This window comes from Sceloporus occidentalis, unplaced genomic scaffold (genome assembly GCF_023333645.1).
Source record: "Sceloporus occidentalis isolate IW3139 unplaced genomic scaffold, rSceOcc1.0.p SCAF_1, whole genome shotgun sequence".
In the NCBI taxonomy this organism is placed as follows: domain Eukaryota; kingdom Metazoa; phylum Chordata; class Lepidosauria; order Squamata; family Phrynosomatidae; genus Sceloporus; species Sceloporus occidentalis.
The window spans coordinates 196,343,615-196,369,672 of NW_028316981.1; the positions used below are offsets into that span (position 1 = coordinate 196,343,615).

At 39.6% G+C, this 26,058-nt stretch overlaps 1 protein-coding gene across 2 annotated transcripts in view; it reads left to right on the plus strand.

Annotated features, from left to right (window-relative positions):
• The window catches only part of LOC149323176 (cytoplasmic aconitate hydratase), a 62,098-nt gene that overhangs the window by 22,413 nt on the left and 13,627 nt on the right, over positions 1-26,058 (plus strand). For both annotated transcript variants that reach the window (XM_089488163.1, XM_089488157.1), the window contains exons 2-13: positions 3,520-3,637; positions 5,139-5,307; positions 9,731-9,868; positions 12,931-13,000; positions 13,844-14,027; positions 17,145-17,284; positions 19,773-19,944; positions 20,710-20,810; positions 21,845-21,961; positions 22,503-22,662; positions 24,155-24,290; positions 25,893-25,977. In XM_089488163.1, the coding sequence (XP_089344289.1) occupies positions 3,541-3,637; positions 5,139-5,307; positions 9,731-9,868; positions 12,931-13,000; positions 13,844-14,027; positions 17,145-17,284; positions 19,773-19,944; positions 20,710-20,810; positions 21,845-21,961; positions 22,503-22,662; positions 24,155-24,290; positions 25,893-25,977 (1,569 nt within the window). In that variant the 5' untranslated portion in view covers positions 3,520-3,540. The remainder of the gene's footprint in view (positions 1-3,519; positions 3,638-5,138; positions 5,308-9,730; positions 9,869-12,930; positions 13,001-13,843; positions 14,028-17,144; positions 17,285-19,772; positions 19,945-20,709; positions 20,811-21,844; positions 21,962-22,502; positions 22,663-24,154; positions 24,291-25,892; positions 25,978-26,058) is intronic.

The window sequence follows — 26,058 nt, forward strand, 5'->3', positions numbered from 1 at the left end:
CCCAGTACCATCGGGCTAGCCTGAAGAAAGAGGCTCCTCCCTCCCTAACTGTCACCTTTCGGCCTCTGAGGGGGAGAGAAGGCTGGCCCAGTACCATCGGGCTAGCCTGAAGAAAGAGGCTCCTCCCTCCCTAACTGTCACCTTTCGGCCTCTGAGGGGGAGAGAAGGCTGGCCCAGTACCATCGGGCTAGCCTGAAGAAAGAGGCTCCTCCCTCCCTAACTGTCACCTTTCGGCCTCTGAGGGGGAGAGAAGGCTGGCCCAGTACCATTGGGCTAGCCTGAAGAAAGAGGCTCCTCCCTCCCTAACTGTCACCTTTCGGCCTCTGAGGGGGAGAGAAGGCTGGCCCAGTACCATCGGGCTAGCCTGAAGAAAGAGGCTCCTCCCTCCCTAACTGTCACCTTTCGGCCTCTGAGGGGGAGAGAAGGCTGGCCCAGTACCATCGGGCTAGCCTGAAGAAAGAGGCTCCTCCCTCCCTAACTGTCACCTTTCGGCCTCTGAGGGGGAGAGAAGGCTGGCCCAGTACCATCGGGCTAGCCTGAAGAAAGAGGCTCCCTCTCCCTAACTGTCATCTTTCGGCCTCTGAGGGAGAGAGAAGGCTGGCCCAGTACCATCGGGCTAGCCTGAAGAAAGAGGCTCCTCCCTCCCTAACTGTCATCTTTCGGCCTCTGAGGGAGAGAGAAGGCTGGCCCAGTACCATCGGGCTAGCCTGAAGAAAGAGGCTCCTCCCTCCCTAACTGTCATCTTTCGGCCTCTGAGGGAGAGAGAAGGCTGGCCTAGTACCATCGGGCTAGCCTGAAGAAAGAGGCTCCTCCCTCCCTCCCTAACTGTCATCTTTCGGCCTCTGAGGGAGAGAGAAGGCTGGCCCAGTTCCATCAGGGGCTAGCCTGAAGAAGAAGAGCCCTCCCTCCGGTCCATCTGCCTTGGTCCAGGCCTCAGAGGGAGAGAAGAATGCTGGACCTGATTCCCTCCCCCCTCACCATTCCCTTCTCCTTTTGTGTAGTGTCTTTTAGATTGTAAGCCTGTGGGCAGGGAACTGTCTGTTATCCCCTCTATTGTAAACCGCTCGGATTCCCAGTGATTGGGCGGTATATAAATAAAACATATTATTATTATTATTATTATTATTATTATTATTATTGAGGTAGACAACTGTAGCCCTCCAGGTATCGGTGGACTGTAAATCCCATAAATCATATCTGAAGTTAATGGAAATGACAGTCCAGATGGAAGATGACAGGTGAAATGGAGGCAAAGAACCTATACACTTTTACCACAGTGTGCACATATGCCAGCACAGCCATGCTACAACTCACAGTTATGCAAACTGACTGCACAATGGGTCCCACAAGCTTGTTCCACTAAAAACCAGCACTCTCACTTCCAAGATAACAGAAAGAGGCTATGTGTGAGTACTTGTAAAATGACTGGCTTTCCCAGAATCCATATCGTGAGAAACCATAACTGTTTTAAACAGCTACATTTACACTACCATGGATCCTGCTGCAACATGACTCAGGTCTCAGTTGTTAATGCTGCAGTCCTAAACATAGTCTCATGGTAGTTGGTCCCATTAAAACCCATGAAAATCCTGAATCAGTACATTTAGGACAAAAAAATGCATATGATCTAACAGAGGACTCTAATCCTATGCTCATTTGAGGGTGTATATGTGTGTGTGCACAAACACACAAACGTTCAAGTAACCTGTCAACTTATGGCCACCCCACAAATTTTACACTTGGGCACCTTTTTTTTCTTCAGGTCAGTGAGATTTATTTCTGAGGGAACCCATACAGCCAAGAACTGAAAGCAGAATTTTAGAAGAGCAAACAAAAGGTACAGTGGGCCCTTGGTATCTCCTGGGGTTTTGTTCCAGGACTCTCTGTGGATACCAAAATCTGTGGATGCTCAAGTTCCACCATATACAGCAGGGTAACAAAATGGTGTTTCTCATATAAGATGGCCAAATCAAGGTTTGCTTTTGGGAATTGATATATTTTTTGAATATCTTCAAGCTGTGGATGCTTGAATCCATGGATATGAAAGGCTGACTGTATGCTTTTGTTGCATCACAGATATGGGGGGGGGGGGCTTCTTAGATAATGCTGTGGCAGATTGAGATTTATATCACAAACAAATGCACACACATTACACATTTGTAATGTGTTTTCCTTCTGAAGGTCAGTGCTGTCATTTTTTGGGAATTTGGGCTCTTTCCTAATCTAGCGTATCCAACAGGACCTCAATGCTGTGTGGAACACTGTTGTGCAAATTGTGCATTGTGGACCATGCAAGAATACAAAATCAAGGTATTCTCAACAGATGGACATCCAGTCTTTGTTTAAAAACCTCCAAAAAGGGAGGCTCCACCACTCTCTGAGGGAGCGTGTTTCACAGTTGAACAGCCCTTATTGTCAGAAAGTTTTTCATAATGTTTAGGTAGACTTTCTTTTCCTGTAGCTTGAATACATTGCTTCCTGTCCTAGTCTCTGGAGCAGCAAAAAACGACCTTGCTCCATCTTCAGTATGACATCCTTCAAATAAACATGACTCGAAGCTAAACATACCCAGCTCCCTAAGCCACTCCCCATATGGCATAATTTTGAGATCTTTCGCCATTTTGGTCACCCTCCTCTGGACATGCTCCAGTTTGTCCACATCCTTCTTGAATTCCATCTTTCTTCCCCAAATTAGGTCAGCTTGCTGACAACCAGAATATACTACTACTGCTCTCAAGATCATGACTCACCACAAAACTATTTTTGTCCCAATACATTGCACTGATTAGGACAAAAAAGCACCACAGTGGTCAAAAGCAATAGATTTGTTGGGACAGGTTTTGTCACAGTTGTCTTATTTCTGTTAAAAAATAACACAATACATGGGTAAACTTGGAAAAAAATTGTTGCAGTTCTTCAGGTGACATGTTGTATAATGCCTACTTTGTGAGTGTGAGTTTTGCAACAAAACATGGTTCTAGGAGACTGAAATATCCCATTTGATAGGATGAGGATCAATGGCATTACAGTTGGCCTTCTGTGGCTACAGATTTTGCAGCCATGGATTTGACCATTTATGACTTAAAACTTGTTAAAAACAAAAACAAAACCAAGAAGCAAACCTTAATTTGGCTATTTTAAATGAAGAACACCATTTTAGTACACCACTGTATATAACAGAACTTGAACATCAACAGATTTTGGTATCCATGGGGAGTGGGGCCCTGGAATCACATTCCAATGGATACCAAAGGCCTCTCTGTTCCTTAATTTTAAAAGAAACAAATTTTTATAGTTTTCTTTTATGACATTAATACATTATATCCAAATGATTGTTTTGGTGGAACCATTTGTTCCAGCAGACAAGAAATGTGTTCCAATTTATATTTTAAAAAAGCAACTGTGAATCATAGATTCACACATGCATTCCCACCTATGCATCATTATGATACTTTTAAACATTGTCTGAAAACTTAGAACTTTATCCCATGAATGAGTAACCCTTTTTTGGATTTGCAGTCAGACAAAGACTTCTCAGCCATGAGCAACCCATTTTCACATCTTGAGGAGCCACTGGACCCTGGCCAATCAACAAAGAAGTTCTTCAGTTTGAAACATTTGAGAGACCCAAGATATGGTAAGTTAGCTACATTCACAAGGAATTGTTCCCCATAGAGAGTGACCATAACACTTGGTAACTGTGGCTTTAGAGCTTGATTTTCATGTGTTTGTGCACTGCTCCATTACAGAGAATTTCATGAGTCTCAGAGTGCTTTCATACTCTGGAGAAGCCACTGATTATAGGTCCCAGTAATGAAGTGCACAGTTTATTGCCATCAATAAACCAGAAGAGAATTTGCAGAAGTAAAGGTCAAATAGTGTTTTCTTACAGCCAAACCACTCAATAAGGGGACTAACTGAAAATGAATTCTACCAGAGATTCCTAAGTAAAATCATTATCACCATCAACAACATTGCAAGACCTGTGCTCAGTCAATTTAGTATAACACATTGCTGGAATCACATAACTCCATTGAAGAACCAGGGTATCATGAACAGAAGTTTCTTGTAATAACATAGCATCAAAGGCAGACATATATTGCATAAAAGATTGGCCCCTCCTTTAGCCGTGCCAACCCAAGATATTCCAGGACATTATGATATCTCCAAGGGTTTCCTCAGGCTGAAACTCTCAGTCTGTGCACTTAAAGCTAGAGAGGCCCCTTCTTTAGAATGTATTCCCCTTAGCAGTAGTCATGCTTCTTGACTAATCATGCTTCTGTGGCAAGCCTGAGGGATGGGCTCTGTAAAATTGCTGTCAGTCCCAGTTTGAGCCCTGGCGGCGCAGTGGTTAAATGCCTATACTGCAGCCACTCACTCACAAACCATAAGGTTGTGAGTTCAATACCAGCTAAACGGCTCAAGGTTGACTCAGGCTTGCATCCTCCCAAGGCCACTAAAATAAATACCCAGATTGATAGGACAATTACCTTACACTTTGTAAACCACTTAGGGAGTGCTTAAGTGCACTGATAAGCTGTATAGAAATGTACTTGCTATTGCTATAGTTTAGTGAACTGAAGAATCTTTACCTGTTTGTAGCAGCAGGTAATAAGTCTAAGTTATTGGGATAACAAAGCAACCCCCCCATTTCATTACATTATTGGAACCATACAATACCTTTGCATGTTGAAAAGAGACATCTTGATGGAGTAATTTGAGAGTTGGCTTCGGACTCCAAGAGACCAGGGTTCAAATCCCTGTTCAGCTATGGAAACCCTGTGATTGTGGGAAAGTGACACTCTCTCAGCCTAAAAGGAAGGTAATGTCAGATTTCCACTGAATAAATCTTGGCAAGGAAACTCTAAAACAGGGTCTCTGAAAGTGAGAGTCAACTTGAAAGGCACTTAGCAACAACAAGCATTAAAAGACTTGCCTTGAATCCCATTGTGGAGAAAGGTGGAATATAAATCCTGGAAATAAAATAAAATAAAGGGGTTGGCCTCTGTGTGTTACTGACAGAGATGCTCCCCATTTGAAGCAACTTAAATGTCTGATAGCCTTGTCTTTTCTTTGGTGACATGGGGGATGGACTTCTGTGGCCTGTTCTGTTATCTTTTGCCTCCTCTTCCTTCCAGAACATTTACCGTTTTCTATCAGAGTCCTGCTGGAGGCTGCAGTTCGCAACTGTGATGAGTTTCTGGTGAAGAAGCATGATGTTGAAAATATCCTTAACTGGAAGGAGATGCAGCACAAGAACATTGAAGTGCCCTTTAAGCCTGCCCGGGTTATTCTGCAAGATTTTACGTAAGTTATATGATTTTATTTAAATTCATGAAGTTGGGTGCTTCTCTACTAGAGTGGGCACAAACACCCAAACAGAACTGGGAGGCTTTTGCACCCTCATGTCCTCCTAAAAAATATATTTGGAAACATTTGCCACTAGATGCTGTGGAGAGGGAAGTAAGTAAATTTGCCACATGTTGAGGGCCTGGTTTATGTCCAAGAGAGTCCTTTTTCTGAGCCAGGAAAGATCAAAAGACCAATTTGGCTTGCAGAAGAAGGCACAACCCCCCTCCCCCATGGCTCTAGAGTACATGGGAGGATTTTCAGCTCATATATATATATATATATATATATATATATATATATATATATATTTAAAATTGGGAGGTGGGCTAGTTAGTGGCCACATGCAATCTTCAGGCCAAACTTTGCCAGCCCCATTTTTCATGGTGGAAAGCTCCTAGCAGTGCAAATCAAAGAGCATTTGGTCTTTCCTTCTTTTACAGATTTTGTGTAGTTAGAAAAGGGATAAAAGGCAGAGTGGTGAGGGGAGCAAAAATGGAGGGTTAAAAGTGGTAAATGGCATCATATAAATCTCCTGAAAAATGCTGTGAAGCACCCAAAGCCACAGCAATTTTCTGGGGGGGACAAGGTTCCTTGGTATATTAACTGTATATATTATTTTCATTATTAATTGTTACTATATTCTGTAGATGTTATATTTATATATTTGTGTATTTATGATGGTCTTTTTTTGGTTTGATAACTTAACAGAGGGCTAGTCCACATTATACAGTGTGCTGTGGATTTTTGAACATTGGCATTGATGCTTAATTGTCTTTCCTTTCCTGTGCAGATTTGGGCATCTTTTTGCCCGTTTTTTGTCAAAAATGTCTGTCCATGCAAAGCAGCTGGATGGCCACATATTCAGTAACGTGAAACTTTGCAGATACTCAGATAAAACCCCTGATTCCTTTTTCTGCACAGTTTATGGTGTTCCTCCCTCCACCTGCATAAAGCCAAGATTGCTCTCAATTGTTTGTGGCTGGATCATAGACTATTCAAATAGAATTCAGATCTCCTAGTAGCAGTGGTAGAGAGAGAATATGTTTTGTTTTTTGCTGTAGAAAACTATTTGAAGATTAGCTGTATTCTGCCTTTTTCCCCCTTAGAGAGAGGATCTCATTCTTGATCCAACTTTTAGTTGTACTTAGCTTTGTACTTGCATCAAAGTGTTTCCTTTGGAGAGTTCCAGTTTTTATCCCCTAAGGGAAAAACAACAACAATAAAAGTCATTTTTAAATTTGCTCATTCCAGTGTGTTGAAGCAACTGGGCAAGTTAGCAATAACTGACGGCGGGATTGCAGTAAAAAGTAATGTTGATTTATTAAGACAGAGATCTGAAGTTAACAAATCTTTTCCTCTTCATTGCCCCTCTGGCCTTGAACAGAGGCTTGCAACAGCCTGAGCTGGTTAAACAGGCCTTCAGGTGAAAAAGTAACTAGTCCCACTTCATTGTATGTCATTGGAATCAGAGGTTTGCTGTTGTTTGAACTTCTGTCCTATAGGTTCGCAGGAAATGTTCCCAGTGCCAGGATATTTGTATTGTGCATCTCAGTTTTAATCCATATTTCTCAAGTGGCACATAAATCAGGCTCAAGGTCTCACTGGCTGGTTTTTCTTTTCATTTTTTGTATTTGTAATCCACATATTAACCCCACAGTGGTTATATTGTGTATTTTGAAGTGCATTACAGGAAAAATATTTTTGTTCTTCATATCTTTATTACTAGTGATGTTGGCTGAAGCATCTCTGAGTTCTTGTATTTATTCATAATGAATGAGTGTATCCAATCCCTGGAGAAGTCTTGTATGAACATACTTCAATAAAACTATTGCCTATTCTGCTTGTATATTCTTTTCATTCTAACACAAAAGTTGAAGTGATCTTAATAACAGTACTGTATGTTTTATTGTGGGCGAATGTTGAAGTGTCCTAGCTGAGTCCACGTATAACCTGAGCAGAGCAATCTGAGCTTTTTCGCTTAGACTTGATGCTTATCTTGTGGATTGTGCAGTGGGGCTATTGGTGTCCATGTCACTGAGGCAGTGAATTCACAATGGTTTTAGTCCGAACTTTAAAAGAGCTGTTCATCGTGCTGAACACTGCCCCCAAAACACATTCAGCACCTTCAGTAACTCCTAGTTCAATGGCAGCTGGTGGTTTCTGTGTCAGCAGAGCAATGAATCCACGATGGGTTTTAGTCTGAATTTTAGAGTGGGTTCAATGCCCCGCTGAGATGGGAGCCACCAGCTGCCACTAGATTGGGCCACTGTCTGCATTTGGAGGTGCACTGTTTGAAACAGAATCAATTGTTTTGCAGCTTTCAAAGAAGTAGCTATGTTAGTCTTTTACAGCATAAAAAAGGGAAAGGAGAAAAAATGTGGCAGCACCATTAAGACAAACTGTTTCTTATTTTAGCATGGAATTTCTGGAAATCTGAAATTCAAAATATTCCACAATCCAAAATTGCCCACATGAGTGGCTGAGGTAGTGACACTTTTGCTTTTTAATGGTTCAATGTACATAAGCTTTTCTTTCATGCACAAACATATTAAAAATATAGTGCATAAAATTACCTTCAGACTATGTGTATAAGGTATACATGAAACATAGATGAATGAATTTCATGTTTAGAATTGGGTCCCATCTTCAATATATCTCATTATGTATATGTAAATATTAACCCAGCAATCCAAAATCCAAAACACTTCTAGTCCCAAGCATTTCAGGAAAGAGGTACTCAAGCTATATAGGACAGGATTGAAATAGAGCTCACACACTTATCCCACCCACCCTTGCACAATTCTTAATTTTTCCTTATTTTTAATTTTATGAGGAAAATTAGTGGCTGAATGGAGTGTCTGTTCTACAAGGTACAACCAGATCTGTTTCACACTATACACTTATAGCACTTTGATTTCACTTTAACTGCCATTGGATCTTGGGGTTTGATGAGGCACTAGAGTTCTGTGGCTGACAACTCTAAATGCTCATGAGACTACAAATCCAAGGATTTCATAGGATGGAACCGAGACAGTTAAATGAAATCAAGGCACCTTGGCTGTCTAGGATGAAAGGCCCACCAAGTTCTATTTCATCTCATAAGGCTTCCTGTCCACTGAGGTGAAATATTTTTGCCGTTCTGCACTGTGATGATTGGCTGTGCTGTTTGGGCATCCTAGTACCAGTCCAACACGTCTGGTTATATATTAGAAGAAAGATCTGGCTGTTTCATGGTGCCAGTCTTGCTCCAACTGCAAGCAGATGGAAGGTGATCATTCAGCCCATTCCCCTCCCTATGTGGTATTTTCACAGAAAGCTCTAAAATATTGTGTGTTGCTATTTTCCCCTGCCTTTTTGAAATCCACGATCCACAACTAGTTCCTTCAACTAGGGTTGTTTTGGATCATTCAGAACAAGTTTAAAAGAAAGGAAAATCAGCTTCAGGAAGTACCTAAATCAGTCTGAAGGAACCAAATTTGGATGGACTTCTTGATTTCATCCAGATCCGATGCATAACCCTAGTACTGTATCTGTCTTGGCTAAAAAGTAAAAAATGAGATCCTGCCATATATTTAGAGTACAGGATGATGAGAGTGCAAGTATTACTAGCAGGTGATCTACTCTAATCCTGGCTTACCTTGATGTGTGGTCTTATGGAAACTGGTAATAAACTTTCTGAAATTATTCCCAAAAAGTATGAGCTTCTTTACCCTACCTGAAGACAGATGGCTGGCAACATGTACAAACTTGCTTGCAAAAATTGTGTTCAGTTGTTGCTGCATTGCCCCAGTAGCAATACATATAACAAGAGTAATTCATGGTGTGATAAAATTGTTAACAGTTTTTAAAGAATCTGAAGTAACAGCCTGCTGATAATGTACAGTTCTCATATTTTCTCTTAAAGTAGATATGGATAAATAACATCAAGTCAGAGGTCAGATTGGCTGCCCTGTGAGATGCATACTCCACATATTCCTCCCCCATGCTCTGTATTTTTTCACAAAAGAAGTCTGCAACAACAAAAATAATGTTGCCCCTTCCCCCAATGCTGCCCCTTTTCTGCTTCTCGTGAACTGTGCACACCCTCAGCATAGCCAAACCCTCTATTCTCTATTGTCTCTTTGACTTCAGGAGTTTTAAAAGTCTTATTTATTTATTTTGCAGATCAACATGGCACCTGGCTTGTTGACTATTTATTTATTTATTTGCTTTTTAATTAGATTTATAAGCTGCCTTACTCCCCATTTTGAGACTGAAAACAGCTTATAGTAGCATTGATGTTTTGAAAAATACAATTAAAAGGCAAATCTAGTTCATATATCAAAACACTGTTTATTGTATAAACTTGAACTTGCTTTCTTCAACAATTCCATTGCAGTGGCGTCCCTGCTGTGGTTGATTTTGCTGCTATGCGTGATGCTGTGAAGATGCTGGACGGAAACCCAGAAAAAATCAACCCCATCTGTCCTGCTGATTTAGTGATTGACCATTCCATCCAAGTAGACTTTAATAAAAGGTAAGGCGTAACACTCTAGATAATGATCAAACAGAAGTACAGTAGTCAAAGAATTCCCATACCTTGGATCAAACATTGATGAGAGTGGAGACTGCAGTCAAGAAATCAGAAGAAGACTAGGACTGGGAAGGGCAGCTATGAAATAACTAGACAAGATCCTAAGGTACAACGATATAACACTAAACCTAGGGTGGTCCAAGCGATTGTATTCGCCATCACCATTATGGATGTTAGAGCTGGACAGTAAAGAAAGCAGATAGAAAGAAAATCAAGTTATTTGAAATGTGGTGCTGGAGAAGAGTGCTGAGGATACTATGGATTGCCAAAAAGACAAACAAATAGGTCCTAGAACAAATAAATCTTGAATGCTTCCTGGAAACCAGGATGACCAAATTGATGTGGTTTTACTTTGGACACACCATGAGAAGCAAAGACTCATTAGAAAATACAATGATGCTAGGAAAAATGGAAGGCAGCAGGTAGAGAGGAAGACCTCTAGATTCAATTGGAGAATCCACAGGCCTGAGCCTGTAGGATCTGAGTAGAGACATAGAGGATAGGGAGTTTTGGAAATGTCTCATCAACATGGTCACCATGAGTTAACTTGAGGGCAGCAAACAACAACAACAAAGCATGGTAATGGATTTTTCCTCCAGAGTAATTGTAAAACAAATCCACATTGAATACACTCAAGTTTTATTAAAGAGATTGGTACGCTGTGTTGTGAGAGCCGGCATGGTATATTGGTTTGAGTGTTGGACTACCACTCTGGAGATCAGGGTTCAGTTCCCTGCTCAACTATGGAAACTCACAGGATGACCTTGGGCGAGTCACACACTCTCAGTCCCTGTGATAGATTTGCCTTAGGGTTGCATAAGCTGGCAGTGATTTGAAGGCACACAACAACAATGCTGTGCTGTAAACCAGCCCAATATAATAATAATATTATATTATTTATATTCCGCCTTTTCCCGAAGGAATCAAGGCGGATTACAAAACAGAAAATGACAATAAAATGTAAATTACAATATAATCACATTTTGAAATAATCCCTTACCCCTACCTCCTCCCAATCATAATCCTCATCATTACAGAATAATGAAACACAATAACAGTTCGAATAATCCTACAAAAAAATATTACAAACATATAATGTAGCATGATAGTCAAAGCATATAATAATAATAATAATATCACAACAATCAATAAAAACAATCCCCAGCTCTCCAACAGCAGCAAAAATAACAATCAATTACAAATAGCATACTAGGACTAGAACAGGCCACTCTCCTTCTGAGTGTCCCTCTCACAGCTGGCGCTCACTGGCTCGGTGTTCCCAATATTCATGAAGGAGTGGGCAAGGAGGTGGTCTCTGTATCTTCCACATTGCCATCAGATACATTGCTACTCAGGTCAGAATAGCAAATGTCACCTCTTCACACACAATCAAGATACATAGTGCCCAAATTCAGCCAGGTCATTTTGGTCCCTATGATGGAAAATTCCACTAGCATCTTCCCTATTTATACAAATGCAATAATAGATTAAATAACAATTTGCTGTCCTTTCTTGATACTCAGGATCTGCTAACCGAGGCATCTGCCTCACTCTGTTAAATGACGGGGCTGGCTCTACTGTAAAGCATGAGTTGGTGGGAAACTTCATTTCTCTTTCAGCTCAGCTCTGGAAATTTTTTATTCAGATTTATTTAATTTTAACACACTGAGACAAAAGGGGTACAAATTCTGCACACGTGAATGTTGGAAATGCTGCATTGAGGAGTTACCTTCTGAGTAGTTTTTTCAGATGCATTTTCTAATATAAGAATATATTAGGAGTTCTACTGGATCATCTTCACCTAACATTTTCTTGATCAGTCAGATTCCTCTGCTAGTCTTACCATCCTCTCCTTAATACCCTTTCAGTATCTGGTACTCATTAATTTGATACCTCTCAGCACTCAAGTGCCATCTGCCTAGAGCTGGGAAAAGATACAATTAAAATGATCAGGAGATTGAAGCCACTTCCCTATTAGTAGTGTGAATAATATCAGGGGATGCTTAGCTAAGGAGAGAAGGGAGAGCAGGAAAGGTTGGAATATATAGCATAAGTGTGTGGGCTCCAGATATTGCTCAACTGCAACTCCCATCATTCCTAGTCAGTATGGGCAGGGAGCAGGGGTGATAGAAGTTGTTTCCTGTGCCTGCTATAGGCTAATAAATGTAGGCATAATGTGGAGAAAACATACCATATAAGCAGATGCTCTTCTCCCACTTACACAATAATCTACTAGAACCTGGAATCCACTGAAAGTGAATAGTAAATGATTCAGGACAGACAAACAAAAGTATTTTTTTACATGACACATGAATAAACTATGGAATCTGTTGCCACACAATGTTCTGGTGGACACCAACTTAACTTCAAAGGACAAATAGCTGAATTCTTGGAAAAATAGGCTGACAGTGGATGCTAGATAATGATATAGAGGCAGGCAGCATGGCCCCTGGGAAACAACTGTGGATGAATATTGTTGCCCTCATATCCTGCTTGTAGGGATTTGATTGGCCACTGTGGAAAGTAGGATGCTGGGCTAGGTAGGTCTGAGCCAGCAGTTCCCATCTTATATTCTTATCTTGGCTCACATACCATGCACAGCCTCTGAAGTACATTTACAAAGCATTGTACAGATTTGGTGAGCTCAACAGTGTAATATTTTACCCCCTAGTGTAATGTTTACTGCTTATCTAATTAATGTTTTAGCAAAATTTCCATTGCTTTTACTCTGCCACCAAGGCTCTGCCAACATGCCTACATTCACTTTGGAATTAGCACTTGAGCCAGACAGTAAGAATTACTGCAAAAGCTACTTAAGCTTTCTTCACTGCTTCTCTCTAGCTCCCTGGTGCAACGTAATTAAAGTGCATAAAACAGCTGAGCTAAATAAATACAAAAATTGCTTTGTTTCTTTTCTTTTCTTTTTTTGGCCCACACACATCGGACCACACTCTGCATGTTGCTAAAGGTCTGCCGCACTTATAATCCATATTTTTTCTTTGCAGGCCAGACAGTTTAGAAAAGAATCAAGATCTGGAGTTTGAAAGGAACAAAGAACGATTTGAGTTCTTAAAGGTATGGTAAGAATTCTTTCAGAGGGAGTGACAGAGGAAATGGCCCTCTTTTGACCCCAGAAAGTACAGGAACCTAAGTTTATAGGACAGGAGAGGGCAACATGCAGGCTACTTCCACCCTACTCTTTGCATCTTCAACAAAAAAAATGTCATAATTTGGCTTAAAGCAAGGCTCTTGGGGGCCCATGCACCTTGTTTTCAAGTAGATTAGCACTTTTAGAAGCCTTCCACAATCTACTTGAAAACAAGGTGCTTAGAGCCCCACGTGCCTTATTTAAATGCTTGTTGTGTTTTTTTTTCTGTTGAAGGAAAGGCAAACATTGAGCTACCCATTATAACTTGACTGTCATATAACTCAGCCAGACAATAGATGGAAGAACAGAAGAAAGAAGTAATTTTCTAGACAAGACTGTAGGATTTTGTTTTTTGTCTTGTTGTGCAGTTTTATTTTTCATAAACATGGGTTTTTGTCTTTACTATTTACACCCAATTTTTTGATTCTGTATAACTACAGACCATAATGTGGTGTGACTATACCATTTTGATAACACATTTTTCATATTTTATTTCAAAAATAATGGACCTGTTGTGGATCTCTAAAGGTTGGATGATGAAGCTTTGAAAGAATCTGAGAGGCTGAAGGTTGGAGACAGGTTCTGTATCCCATCCTTACTAGCTCTTCAGGTCCTGTTTATAATGGCCTATGGCTAATAAGTATTTCAGATGTGGATTCTTCAGATCCTGGTACCCACTGGCAGGAATGTCTTCTGCTAGGACAAAGTAACATGCTGGCTAGACCTTAGCTTTTCTTGTACCTAAGTGTGTTTTATCTTTTGTGTTTTAGTGGGGCTCCCAAGCATTCCAGAACATGAGGATTATTCCACCAGGTTCAGGGATTATCCATCAAGTGAATTTGGAATACTTAGCAAGAGTTGTCTTTGATCAAAATGGATACTATTATCCAGACAGTGTGGTAGGCACTGATTCACATACCACAATGATTAATGGCTTAGGAGTTCTTGGCTGGGGTAAGTGATCCCTTAGTACTTAAAATGTGTTTTGCAAATTTTAATTATGTGGATTAATGTGTGGATTTTAATTATATGACTTGGCTGGCAAAAATATATATAAATATAACTGCTCTGTGTGGTCTTCCTCACTTAGTTACTTTGGTGGTTAATGGTGCTGGTTTATTACATACCCATGGTTAAGACAGCAGGAGTAGAACCAAGAGAGTGCTAGGATCACATCTACACTGGTTTAGAGTGGATAAGTAAGAAAATGAATGTAAGATCCCCTGAGGATGTTGTGCTGGGGACTTCATCATCTGTACTGAGGCTACAGTATCAAGAGTGGCTCAGGACTTCATGATCAGTATAACAAACATGGGTCTATCCCAATGGTATCTGGTGGTCTTGGAGCAGAGGAACTTTCTGCAGTTCCATTGTCACAGAGATATCAGTGTCTGATGGGTTTTACACTTATTAGGACTCAGAATCTCTGTGGGAGTTGATTAAGATGGTCCACCACACAATGTGCATAAGTTGACAGACAGCTTGAAGGCACATACACACTGTCACTCCATTTAAAGAACATCTTTGTCTTTTCCAAATTTCTGGGGAATGATTGACCCCATATCCACCAGCAAACCAGAAGGACTTGCTTCTTTGGATTCCCTCATTCCCCCAAAGTTTCTGAAGGATATCCCCAATAACCAGTTAGTCAAGCCTAATATACCAGTACATACAATGTATTGAATAAACTCTTTGAGGTTTTCTTGTGTTATCTTAGATCAATCATTCTCAACCTTGGGTCCTCCAGGCATTTTAGACTTCAGCTCCCAGAATCCCTGATCATTTGGTCAAGCAGGCTGGGACTTATTGGAGTTGAAGTCCAAAACATTAGGAGAGCCATAGTTTGAGAACCACTGTGACTTAGATGGTACATAGTTAGGTAAATTCAGCCATTTCTTTCAACCAGATGCAAAAAGAGGCATGGGCAAACTACAGTCTGTACAGTCTCAAGGCTGTTTTTTGAAAGCCCCCAGACCTTCAAACATACAGGTAGTTCAAAGTAAATTTGAAATGACCAAATCGAAGGGAAAGAGTGCAATAATTATAGAGTCCACAAATGCAATGTAATTTCTGAAAACCAATCAATAACCATGCAGCCCAGAAATAAAGAGGTAGCTGGCATCAGTTATCAACAGATATTTGTGATGCAGCTGCTTGGCAGCATGTAACTCTTCTTCCTCCTCCTCCTCACCTTCCCAGTCTTTTCTCAGCCTCTTCAGGACTTCTCATTATCTATGTTTCTATCTTGTCTCAGAGCCTGAACACAGTGGCACAATACGCCGGCTTGGGGGTGGCGTAGGGGCATGGCATTTAGAAGACACATGCCCCAACACTCTCCCAAGCTGATATCATGCCGCCCACCTGCCCAGACGGCAAGCAGCATTGCAGCACTCCAGTGATACAGCGTTCATACACCACACGCCACAGTAGTGCCAAAAAGCAACATTCTGCTGCTTCTTTTTGGGCCTGAAAAATGTCGGATCAGGGTCACGGCATGTGGTTGCCGTGGCCCCAATCTGGCACTCAAAGGGATGGCGTCAAGCTGCCCTGTCAGGGCCATCTGTACCAGTCTTCAGTTACATTAGAACTTTTTTTTTAATTTAAACATGTAATATTCATATATACATACAACAAAACATTTGCGTAACATTGTTTATCAACAGAATTATCGCACGGTTATCCAATACTGTACACGGTAAGATAACATTGTCTCTTCTGTTATCTTCCTTGATTGGGCCTTGATCAGTTACATTAGAACAAATTGACATGTCCTCTTCCTTCATATTCTCCTCAAAACCTTTCCTCCTGCTATCTCTATCCTGGCTCCACAGGGGCTGCATTGCACAGAGGTTACCCAATGTTTGGTGATCTCCCCACCAAATCTGGTTTACAGGTTCAAATGAAAATCTTCAGACCATTTTCAGCTATGTAACCACTTTGGCCCTGCTTCTGCCTGTCCAGGCCTGCTGCCAAATATATGCATGCCTTTTATGAGTGGAAGGTCAAAGGTATGGCCACATTGTTGTATTTTCCTGGGAAATGTTAGGCAGGACTGGATTTAGAACAGAACTGAATCTGAAGGATAGCATGACTCACTTTCTTTCTTTCACCATGTATGATTTGATGTTGTTTTGTTCAGAGTTCCCTGTGTCATCTTTGATGGGTGCTTACAGAGCTTTATGGAAGTAAGATAATACACCAGAGAGAGGAAAAGACAACTCAGGAATGTTGTGTTTTGGTGATAACAATTTGTGATCAATTCTTGTTCTTCATTGCTTCTTTCAGCACCAGGAAAATACTTTTTTTTTATTTCCCTAGGCCTTTTAAGATCTCACAGACCTTTTAAATATTATTTAAACCTTTTGTTTTAAACTCACAATTACATTTTAAGCATTTATTGATTCTGTGATTCACTTGTCAAATCAGCTGAGTATCATATCAGTGTGCTTAAGTAAATATATAGGTATACATCCACCTTTAAAGAGTACAAGGAGACAAATCCCTGCCCCAAAGAAGTTAGCTAGTACTATCCTTAACTTAAAGCTATTAGGACAAAGTTACGCTGCATGTTTAGCATTGAACAGGTCGTTGAAAACAAGGACAGTAATGCATAGAGTAACTTAGTTGGAGATGGGTTAAATGTATTTTGAAATCTGATAAGAGATTTGTGTTAGGTTTTCAAATGTTGTAACTGGTGCTGCATCATAAAAGTGTATTGTTGACCTTTGCTGGGGAACACAAGTGAGAGAGTGCTATTGCAGCCCATCTGTTTGTTGCCTTCTAGGCTTCTAGTTGGAACAGAATGTTTGACTGGATGGGCCTTTAGTCAGATTCTGTATGGCTGCTTCTAGGTTCTTATGACCTGCAAAATCTCTTACTGAAGGTGAATACGTACAACTTAAAAGTACAAGACAGCAAGAATATTTTCACTGCCCATATTTCAGACTAATGAGTTTTTATCAGCTCATTTCATGTCTTGAATATTGTCTCATACTACCTTTCTTTTCACTTCTTGTTTAACTGTCTGTGAAGAAAACAGTTTTGTTTAATGATTGCCTTCTTATTGAACAGGTGTGGGTGGCATTGAAGCAGAAGCAGTGATGCTGGGTCAGCCGATCAGCATGGTGCTCCCTGAAGTGATTGGTTACAAACTGATAGGAAGTCCTCAATCACTTGTCACATCTACAGATATTGTTCTCACAGTTACCAAGGTAATAACATGGCATCACTCCATAACTCATAGTCATTTCATTTCTGGAAGGACAGAGGTGGGGCTATAGCTCTCAGAGTCATTTATCATTAGCCATGTTGGGTGCAGTTTTGAAACAGTTAAAACAGCCGTGGATGCAGTACTGTCTCTTTGTCCTACTCTGAACCTCTTATAACAATAGCATCCAGATGTAATGTATAAATACTCTTGAAATGGCTGGTATGTTTTGCTAGCCAGTGAAGCAAAAGCTTTTCTTCTCTATGCTTCTTTAAAAGACTGGGAAGAAAACAGAGGTTTTTTCTAAGTAGTTGCATACATACATACATACATACATACTTAATTGCATGTAACTGAAGGTCAGCAGAATCTGTCAGTGAAAGAAACAGAATGTCCAAAATAAAAATGAACAGGTATATTAAAATGGCAAAATGTCCTTTACAGATTATAGTCAAATAAAATAGACCTTCTCAAGTCTTAGAAACAAGTTACAGCAAAATGTTTTTAAAATACAAAATTACTATTGTAAATATGCTACATACATGTTGTTAAATATAACTCTGGAGGAACAATAAATTTACTGTTCTTGCAAGAAAAGCTGTAAAGGCCAAGACAGTTCTTAATACCTGGACCTTTGTGACTTTGATTTTGAATCATTCTGTAGTTTGACACACTACAGAGTGACACACAAAAGGCAAACTAATGATTTATCATTATTGGGTAGAATTGCAACTATTAAAATGAGTATATTGCCAAGATTTATGTTTTTATTTACTAATCTGCCAATAATTATCAATGATAAAGTGTTTAAGGAATGGGAGAACATAATAGCTAAATTTGTCTGGAGAGGAAAAAAAGCAAGAATACAGAGGAATATACTAAAGAAGGACAAAGCCTTAGGTGGTTGTGCCCTACCAGATTTGAAAATCTATTACAGAGCGTGCAGCATTGTATGGATTCAAGACTGGGTAACGCTATCAAATAAACACCTACTAAATTTAGAGGCTATCAATACAAGATACGGCTGGCATGCGTACCTTTGGTATAGCAAAGAGAAAGCAGATAAAACTTTTTATAAACATACACTTAGAAAAGCGTTGCTTAGAACATGGAAGACAGTAAAGGAGATATTTTATTTTGGTTTGCCTCAATGGGTATCTGTGCAGGAAGCATTTTTTGGGCGGGGGGAAATAGTAAAAGATTGGCTTAGATATAAAGATTTGATTAAGTTCAATTCAGCTGGGAAACCAGAAATGATGTCGGAAAAGGAATTAGCAGAAAAAGGGATAAAAATAAATTGGCTCGGATATATGCAATTAGAACAGAAAATTAAAGAGGATATAAAGACTATAGAATTTGAAAAGGATACGAACGAATTGGACAAACTGTTATGGGAAAAAGACAAAGGCAAAATATCAAAACTATATAAATTATTGTTAGGCAGAAATACGGAACAGGAAACAATCACAACAAATATGATTAAATGGTCCCAAGAGATAGGTCACCCTATAGCTTTAGAGGATTGGGAAAACGCTTGGAGAAAAACGAATAAGTTTACTCTTGCACAAAATCTAAAAGAGAATTATTTAAAGGTTTCCAACAGGTGGTATTATACACCATATAGACTTGCAAAAATTTATAGGTTAAGTAATAACACGTGTTGGAAATGCCAAAGAAACACTGGACAGTATTTGCATATGTGGTGGTCCTGTTCTAAAATTAAAAGATTCTGGTACAAGATACACTATAAAATAGAAGAAATATTTAAAATAACATATCCGTGTGTACCAGAAATATATATTTTGAATATGACATCATTTCTAGGAGTAACAAATGAACAAAAACTTTGGAGAATTATCTTATACTTAATCACGGCAGCCAGGTTACTCCTGGCAAGCAAATGGAAGAAAAAAATAGTTCCCACTATTGATGAATGGCTGCAGAAAGTGATGGAGTTAAAAGAATTAGATATGCTAACAACATTGATTAAGAATGAACAAAAAGAGAAGCTACTAAGAGGTTGGGAGCCGATAGAGAAATATTGGTTCAAGAGATGTAAGATAAAAGAAGATATAATTTAAATGGCTTACTTATTGTAATGTTAGCTGTTTTGAAGTAAAAATAATTCAATGTATCATATAGATGCTATGTAAGCCCTAGTAAGTTATCCTATATGGATTAAGAAACAGAAATGAAATATGTATATGTTCTAAAGCTGTAAATGAATTTCAATAAAGATAATATGAAAAAAAAGGCAAACTAAGGCTAGAATCTTAAACACGTTTTCCTGGAAGTGTAATTGAAATCTATGGGACTTGCTTCCAGATAATAGTTTTCAAATCAGACTGTGGCTTTGTTGAGAAATTGAGATTCCAGTTTGGAATTGGAGATTTCAACTTAAGTACGTTTGACTATGGTCTTTCTTTCTAAAACATCACATAGAATTAAGACAGTGTCCAATAGGACTGAATGCAGTTCTTAATCTGTTTCAGCATCTACGCCAGGTTGGAGTTGTGGGTAAATTTGTAGAGTTCTTTGGGCCTGGTGTTGCTCAGCTATCCATTGCGGATCGAGCCACTATAGCCAACATGTGCCCAGAATATGGAGCCACTGCAGCATTCTTCCCAGTTGATGAAGTCAGCATCAAATACCTCATCCAAACAGGTGAGTGGCAGCAACACGCCTCAGCTGTTGAAATTGTTGGATTTTTTGTAAAGCTAGGTTGACTGCCATAATTCCAGTACAGATGAAGTAACATCTGGAACCATATAGCCCACTTATATTCAATAATTAACTCTGGTTTGCCATTGTAAGACCTAATATATGCTCATAGACCTCCCTCACAACCCTAATTGTGTACGAGCAGAGAGTTTATTTAAGGTTTGCAACAAATGTTTCTCATTTGTTTCTCAGTATTCCGAAATACTGAAAACTGCCATGTAAAAGCCAGTTTGTTTGTTATTCTGGTTTGTAAACAAACAGTGGTTTTTAAAGACCATAGTTCATCATATTTATCAAATAAATGTTCACATTCATTTGAAAACTGGCTTGTTACAAACAATAGTAGGAAGCTTATCTTCCCTCTTGAAGGAATTGGGAGTGAACATGGTATCACATGATCCTTTGGCTCTCACCTGCTTGTTTTTATAACCAGTACCAATGCCTTGGCATTATATCTGAATTGGGGCTGTATTCCCTGATTTATGTGCTTTAGGAGAAATTGGAATATTGCATTTGTGTTCTTCTCAATGTGCTTTAGTCTGGAGTCAGATAATATGGTGTTAGAATTACTTAATTGCATTGATTATAGCAACTAAAAGTTAATCATTTATGTTTCATGTAATTATGGATATGGCTCAGTTGTTTGGTCTTCTTTTAAAATAATACATCTTGGATATTGCAACTTGATTGTTATTCTGGCTGTTTTAGGCCGTGATCAAGAAAAGATTCAGCATATAAGAAAGTACCTTGAGGCTGCAGGAATGTTCAGAGATTTCAATAACTCATCTCAGGATCCGGAATTTACTCAGGTAGGTTTCCTTAATTTATATATTTCTCAAATAAACAGTCATATCTCTCAGAATCCTTTCTGCCACTTTTGATAACCTGGGAAAGTATGGCTTCTAAAATGGTGGAAACTTAGTGAGCTAGTCATAACATTTCTATAGTGAGAAAAACCAAATAGCAAGCAATGTTCCCAACACCTGCCAGTAGTGTGGCACTTCCTGTAGTCATTGTTCAGGTGCCATAGTGCTAAAGTAGGCTTAATGTTCAACATTAACAAAATGAAAATAATGAGCATAGAAAATCTACATGCATTCAGCCCAGATCATTGGTTCTCAAACCTTTTACTCTTACCAGAAGCCGCTCCCAGCCTGATCACCCCAGAGCCATGGTGAACACATGCCACGACTCCTGACGCAGTCTCAAATAGGAGTGGAAAAGATCATCTCCTTTTGGGACTGGTTTTGGGCTACCTTAAGTAGCCCCAGGGTGGCTTCTGGGCACTCCGGGGGCATGCATTATGTAAATGCCACACCCCAGGAGTGGCAGGAAGCCACCCTGGTCTGCTCATCTGTTTCAGGCCCATGCTTCTTCAAATTTATCCTTTTTGGTTTCTCCTCTTGCTAATCTAATTTTATATATTAGCTTTTTGGATAGTGTTGTAGACCACACTCTATTTATCCACTTTTATATTGAAAGAACTTCTAACGTTGTTAGTGAATTCACTGTTTCTAGTCTTGCAGCACTTAACAAGAATGCTTTGAGATCATTATTTGGCAACAACCTTTCATTCTTATTTTCACATAAGGAAATTAACAGTAATACTCCTCTATAATGTACTCTTTGGCCTAACATTTTATTTATTCAATAATATACTATATTTCCTCTAGAAATTAACTATTCTGCGACAAGATGTCCCCTGAGGAATATTTATAATGGGAAAATGTAAAGGAAAAAAACTCATTTGGGTGGGAGTAAAGCACCATATGTTGGACTGAAGCATTGCATCTTGCTTATTTTTACACATACCCAAGAAAAAGCTGGTATCTCTTTTACATAGATTATAGAGTTGAATCTCCAGACTGTAGTACCATGCTGCAGCGGACCTAAAAGACCACAGGACAAGGTTATGGTCTCTGACATGAAGAAGGATTTTGAGACATGCTTGGGAGCAAAGGTAATGCCTCTTCTTTTGGCAGTGAAGATGATTTCTTTTTTCTTAACTACAGAAGTCAATACTGCTTCATACTTGCTGTCTAGAGTACAGTCCTTCTATATTTTTACATGATTAATTCAAGGTATTTCTCTGAGCCAATGTCTGGCTAAAACAGAATTATTCTGAAATCACTTAACCATTCTCAAATCAGAGTGCAGCATTATAGTAGAGTGTAAAGAAAGTACTTCAGAATTTTAGGCACTACCATCCAGTAGGAGTGAGGAGAAACCGTGATCCTCCAGATGATGTTGAACTATCAGTTAGGGCTGATAGGAGACAGAGTCAACTACAGCCGAAGGCCTAAAGTTTCTCCACCCCGACTCTTCATTCAGCACTGTGTTGCAGATCCAAATTGTTCTCATTCTGTTTTTTGATCAAATTAGTACCTTTGACCAGAATGACTGACAGAACTACATGCTCTGTTCTCTCTTTTTTTCCCTCTTGGTGCATTTCTTCCCATAATTTAAAATACTTCTGTTTCCTCGTTTGCTTTTTCATTTAGCAAGGGTTTAAAGGTTTCCAGATTGCCTCTGAACATCATGACAAGAAAGTGAAATTTGTTTACAGTGACATGGAATTTGAACTTACACATGGGTCAGTCGTGATTGCTGCCATCACTAGCTGTACCAACACAAGTAATCCATCTGTTATGCTAGGAGCAGGTAAGTGTATGGTGTCAGCATGCACAATCTTTCACTTTATTTGCTGTGAATCACTTCACTGAGTCCCCTCATGGCACAACAGATCACTAGATGGGATAGAATTAATCAGTTGTTCATTTTGGTGAACACAATTGCTTCCAAGTGGATGAGCACAGATCCATTTCTACTAGTTATAAGTTTTGTCTTTTTGTACATGCCTTTCATACTTAGTATAATAAAATACATTTTGGTAAAAAAAAACAGTAATTCTGTATTATGATAAAATTCCAAGTTGATAACTTTATAGGAATTTGGTCCAAAAACAGTAGTTGCTTCAAGTTATATACTTTGTGTTCATTCTGCAAATCTGGTATTCTGTTTACTCAAGACACTAATGCCTCCTTAGAGAGGAGATGTAGACATCCTCACAGATTCTCACCCCACCCCCCACCAAGGACTACAAGTTTCCAGAGTTCTCTTAGTAGAGGAGCTTATTACAATCCTTGGAAACCTGTGGCATAGATACACAGTTGGCCTTCAATATCCACAGATTTTGCATCCATGGATTCAACCATCCATGGCTAGAAAATATCTTTAAGAATCTCAAAAGCAGATCTTGATTTTGCCACTTTATATAAGGGACACCATTTTACTATCCATATAATGGGTCTTGAGCATTCATGGCTTTTGATATCCATGGGTTTTTCTTCAACCGAACCCCAGTGGATACCAAGGGCCCAATGTATCTTCATGTTTTGTTTCCAGCTGAGGTCATCACAAACTGTTAAATCTGACTGTAGATGAAGAGTGTAGTCCTGTTGCATCTAGATTCCTGCTGAGCACAGTAAAGCTACTTGTTTCTCCTTACCTTCCACAAATTCCTAAGAATAGTCAGGGCCAGTACTGTCATTAGACAGAGTGTAGTCCCTGTCTTGGGGTATTCTAAAAGAGCAACAGATTTACTGTCATGACTGGAAAGAGGTGCCTATGGGATGTTGGGATCCTAGGTACCAAAATAACAGGAATGGCTTTGAGTACTATGTAAGTGACTTGTGGGACAGGGGTGGGTGCGTGCTAGTCACTGCTTTGCCTTAGCAAAATGTCTCCAGCCAGTCCTGCTACACCTCAGAGAACAGACCACTGACAAAAGATTTGCTTTTCATTATAAAAGGAGTCCCATTATTCCAACATAGGTTATCCATCCTTGGTTGGTCAGAGGTGTTGCTTGCACATCAGATTAATCACTGGTTTCTCCTTCTGTTGCAGGAGAAAAGCAAATGACATTACACTTTTGTCAGGAAAGGGTATAATAGTAGGAAGTGGATGCTTGGCAGTAAGAAAGTTTCACATTAAAACCTTGATTTCTCCTATGGAAGTAGAGAAGAATTTCTGTCTGGGTCTTTGGAGGGCCATTGCCTAAAAGACAGTACAAACTAGATGTAAGGAGTATCTGTTTTAGAAGAAAGTGTTTCATATGATCATTGATGTAGATGGCTGTGGCATGTTTTGACAGGATTGCTTGCGAAGAAAGCTGTGGAAGCTGGTTTAGCGGTGAAACCATATATCAAAACTAGCCTGTCCCCTGGAAGTGGAGTAGTCACTTACTATCTGAGGGAGAGTGGTGTTATGCCTTACCTTGCCCAGCTGGGGTAAGATACTATTTTTATTGTATTTATTTATTCATTTTGGTTTAAGATCTGAGTTGACAGTTTTCCAATTGTATTTCAGTACCAAATTGTTCCCCAGTTAAGAAAGCAAATGCTTACTTCAAGGGTGAGGAAAGGGGACTCCCTGGCCCCAACTTTTGCAGCCCTTGAAGCCTCCGCAGTCCCATTTTAAAAAAAGTATAAAAATCTCGTCCAGTGCATACAAACAATCCAAAAGCCATGACAAATCCTCTCATATCCCCACCCCCAAATACCTGGTATTTCTCACAAGCTATGATAATGCTATATGTTCCCCACTCCTGTTCTATGCAGATCTTATTCAGGTTTCCAGCTGAATACCATGAAGACAAATGGTGTAGAAGCTGCAGGGGTGCATTTGCTGATATCACCCTGACCCCAGACACACACACACACCTTTCCCATCTTTAGCATAAAGATTCAGATTGGAGGAGATGGGGCTAAGGGAGTTCTGCCACTCCTAACCTTTATTCGCTGCAAAAGTTGGTGCCAATGTGCATTCATTTGAATCCCTAAGTAGGACTATAGATAGTAGGTGTTTGGGGTGTCATTTGACCAATTGCCATGTATATGTAAGTTAAAACAAATTTTCCATTTGTTTCAATTCCTTAATGATATAAAAGTGGAAAGAAATGTGAGATTTACATGTGTGGATTCAATCTGTGGATTTGGCTTTGTCCACATATATCTTGTCTCATATATTTTTGATGTATACATGACCAGACTTTGTTATACAAAAATGTCATATACATTATTTTAAAACTGTTTCTTTGCTGTTTCATTCCAGACTGGAGATAGAAGATTGTATGATTCAATATTCATGTGCATGAAAAGAATAAAGCAAAAATAAAACCCAAAAGCCACCCTTCCTTGAATTTACAAAACTGGTCAATCACAGAGAAGAAGGCTAGACTAGAAAACTTTTTGCTCATTTAATTAAGCTTGTTTCCTGCCTGCAGCCTCAAATGGTCCTAAAGCAGTTTTGCAAATTCCTTTTATAAAAATTGGGCTTGAGATGAGCATATCTGATGGTTACGATGTTGCCAAGAGAGAAATTCAGATCTTAATTCAGTTGCTTTCTTCTTTTCCAGGCTCTCATGGCAACTAGTTAAGTGCAAATGTATCTCAGCCAAGATCCTTTTGGATGCTGGCAGAGCATAAAGTTTGGCCACTGTAGTTACATGGGTGGTCTAGAGACCTAGGGGTGCTCTTCTCCTGGCTATATGACAGCAACTAGACAGCAGCAGGGTGCACCCGAGGGCCTGTCTGTAGCAGCTTGGGTTGGGGGGAAAACTGTGCCTGAGCACCATCTGTCTGCCATTTTGTAACAGAGGGCAAAGGTACTCGGTACTTCCTGTGCAATGCTCAAGAAAATGTTTACATTGGTGTAACCATAAATTATGATTTTGTAAGTCTCCAGGATGATTCCAGCCCCCATCTCTACAGTGATATTTTGGAGCATGAGTAATGATGCTTTACATATTAGTATGACTAACCTTTTGACAAACAGTATACTTTGTGAGGATTTCATCTCTCCACACATAATCTATTTAATATTTTCTGTAGGTTTGATGTGGTTGGCTATGGATGTATGACATGTATTGGTAACAGTGGACCTCTACCCGAGCCGGTTGTTGAAGCCATTACTCAGGTACAAAGAACTACAACTTTCCCTGCCTTGGTTTACAAAGAAGTAAAGAGGCAATTTAACTTAGATAAATGTTATCAGATG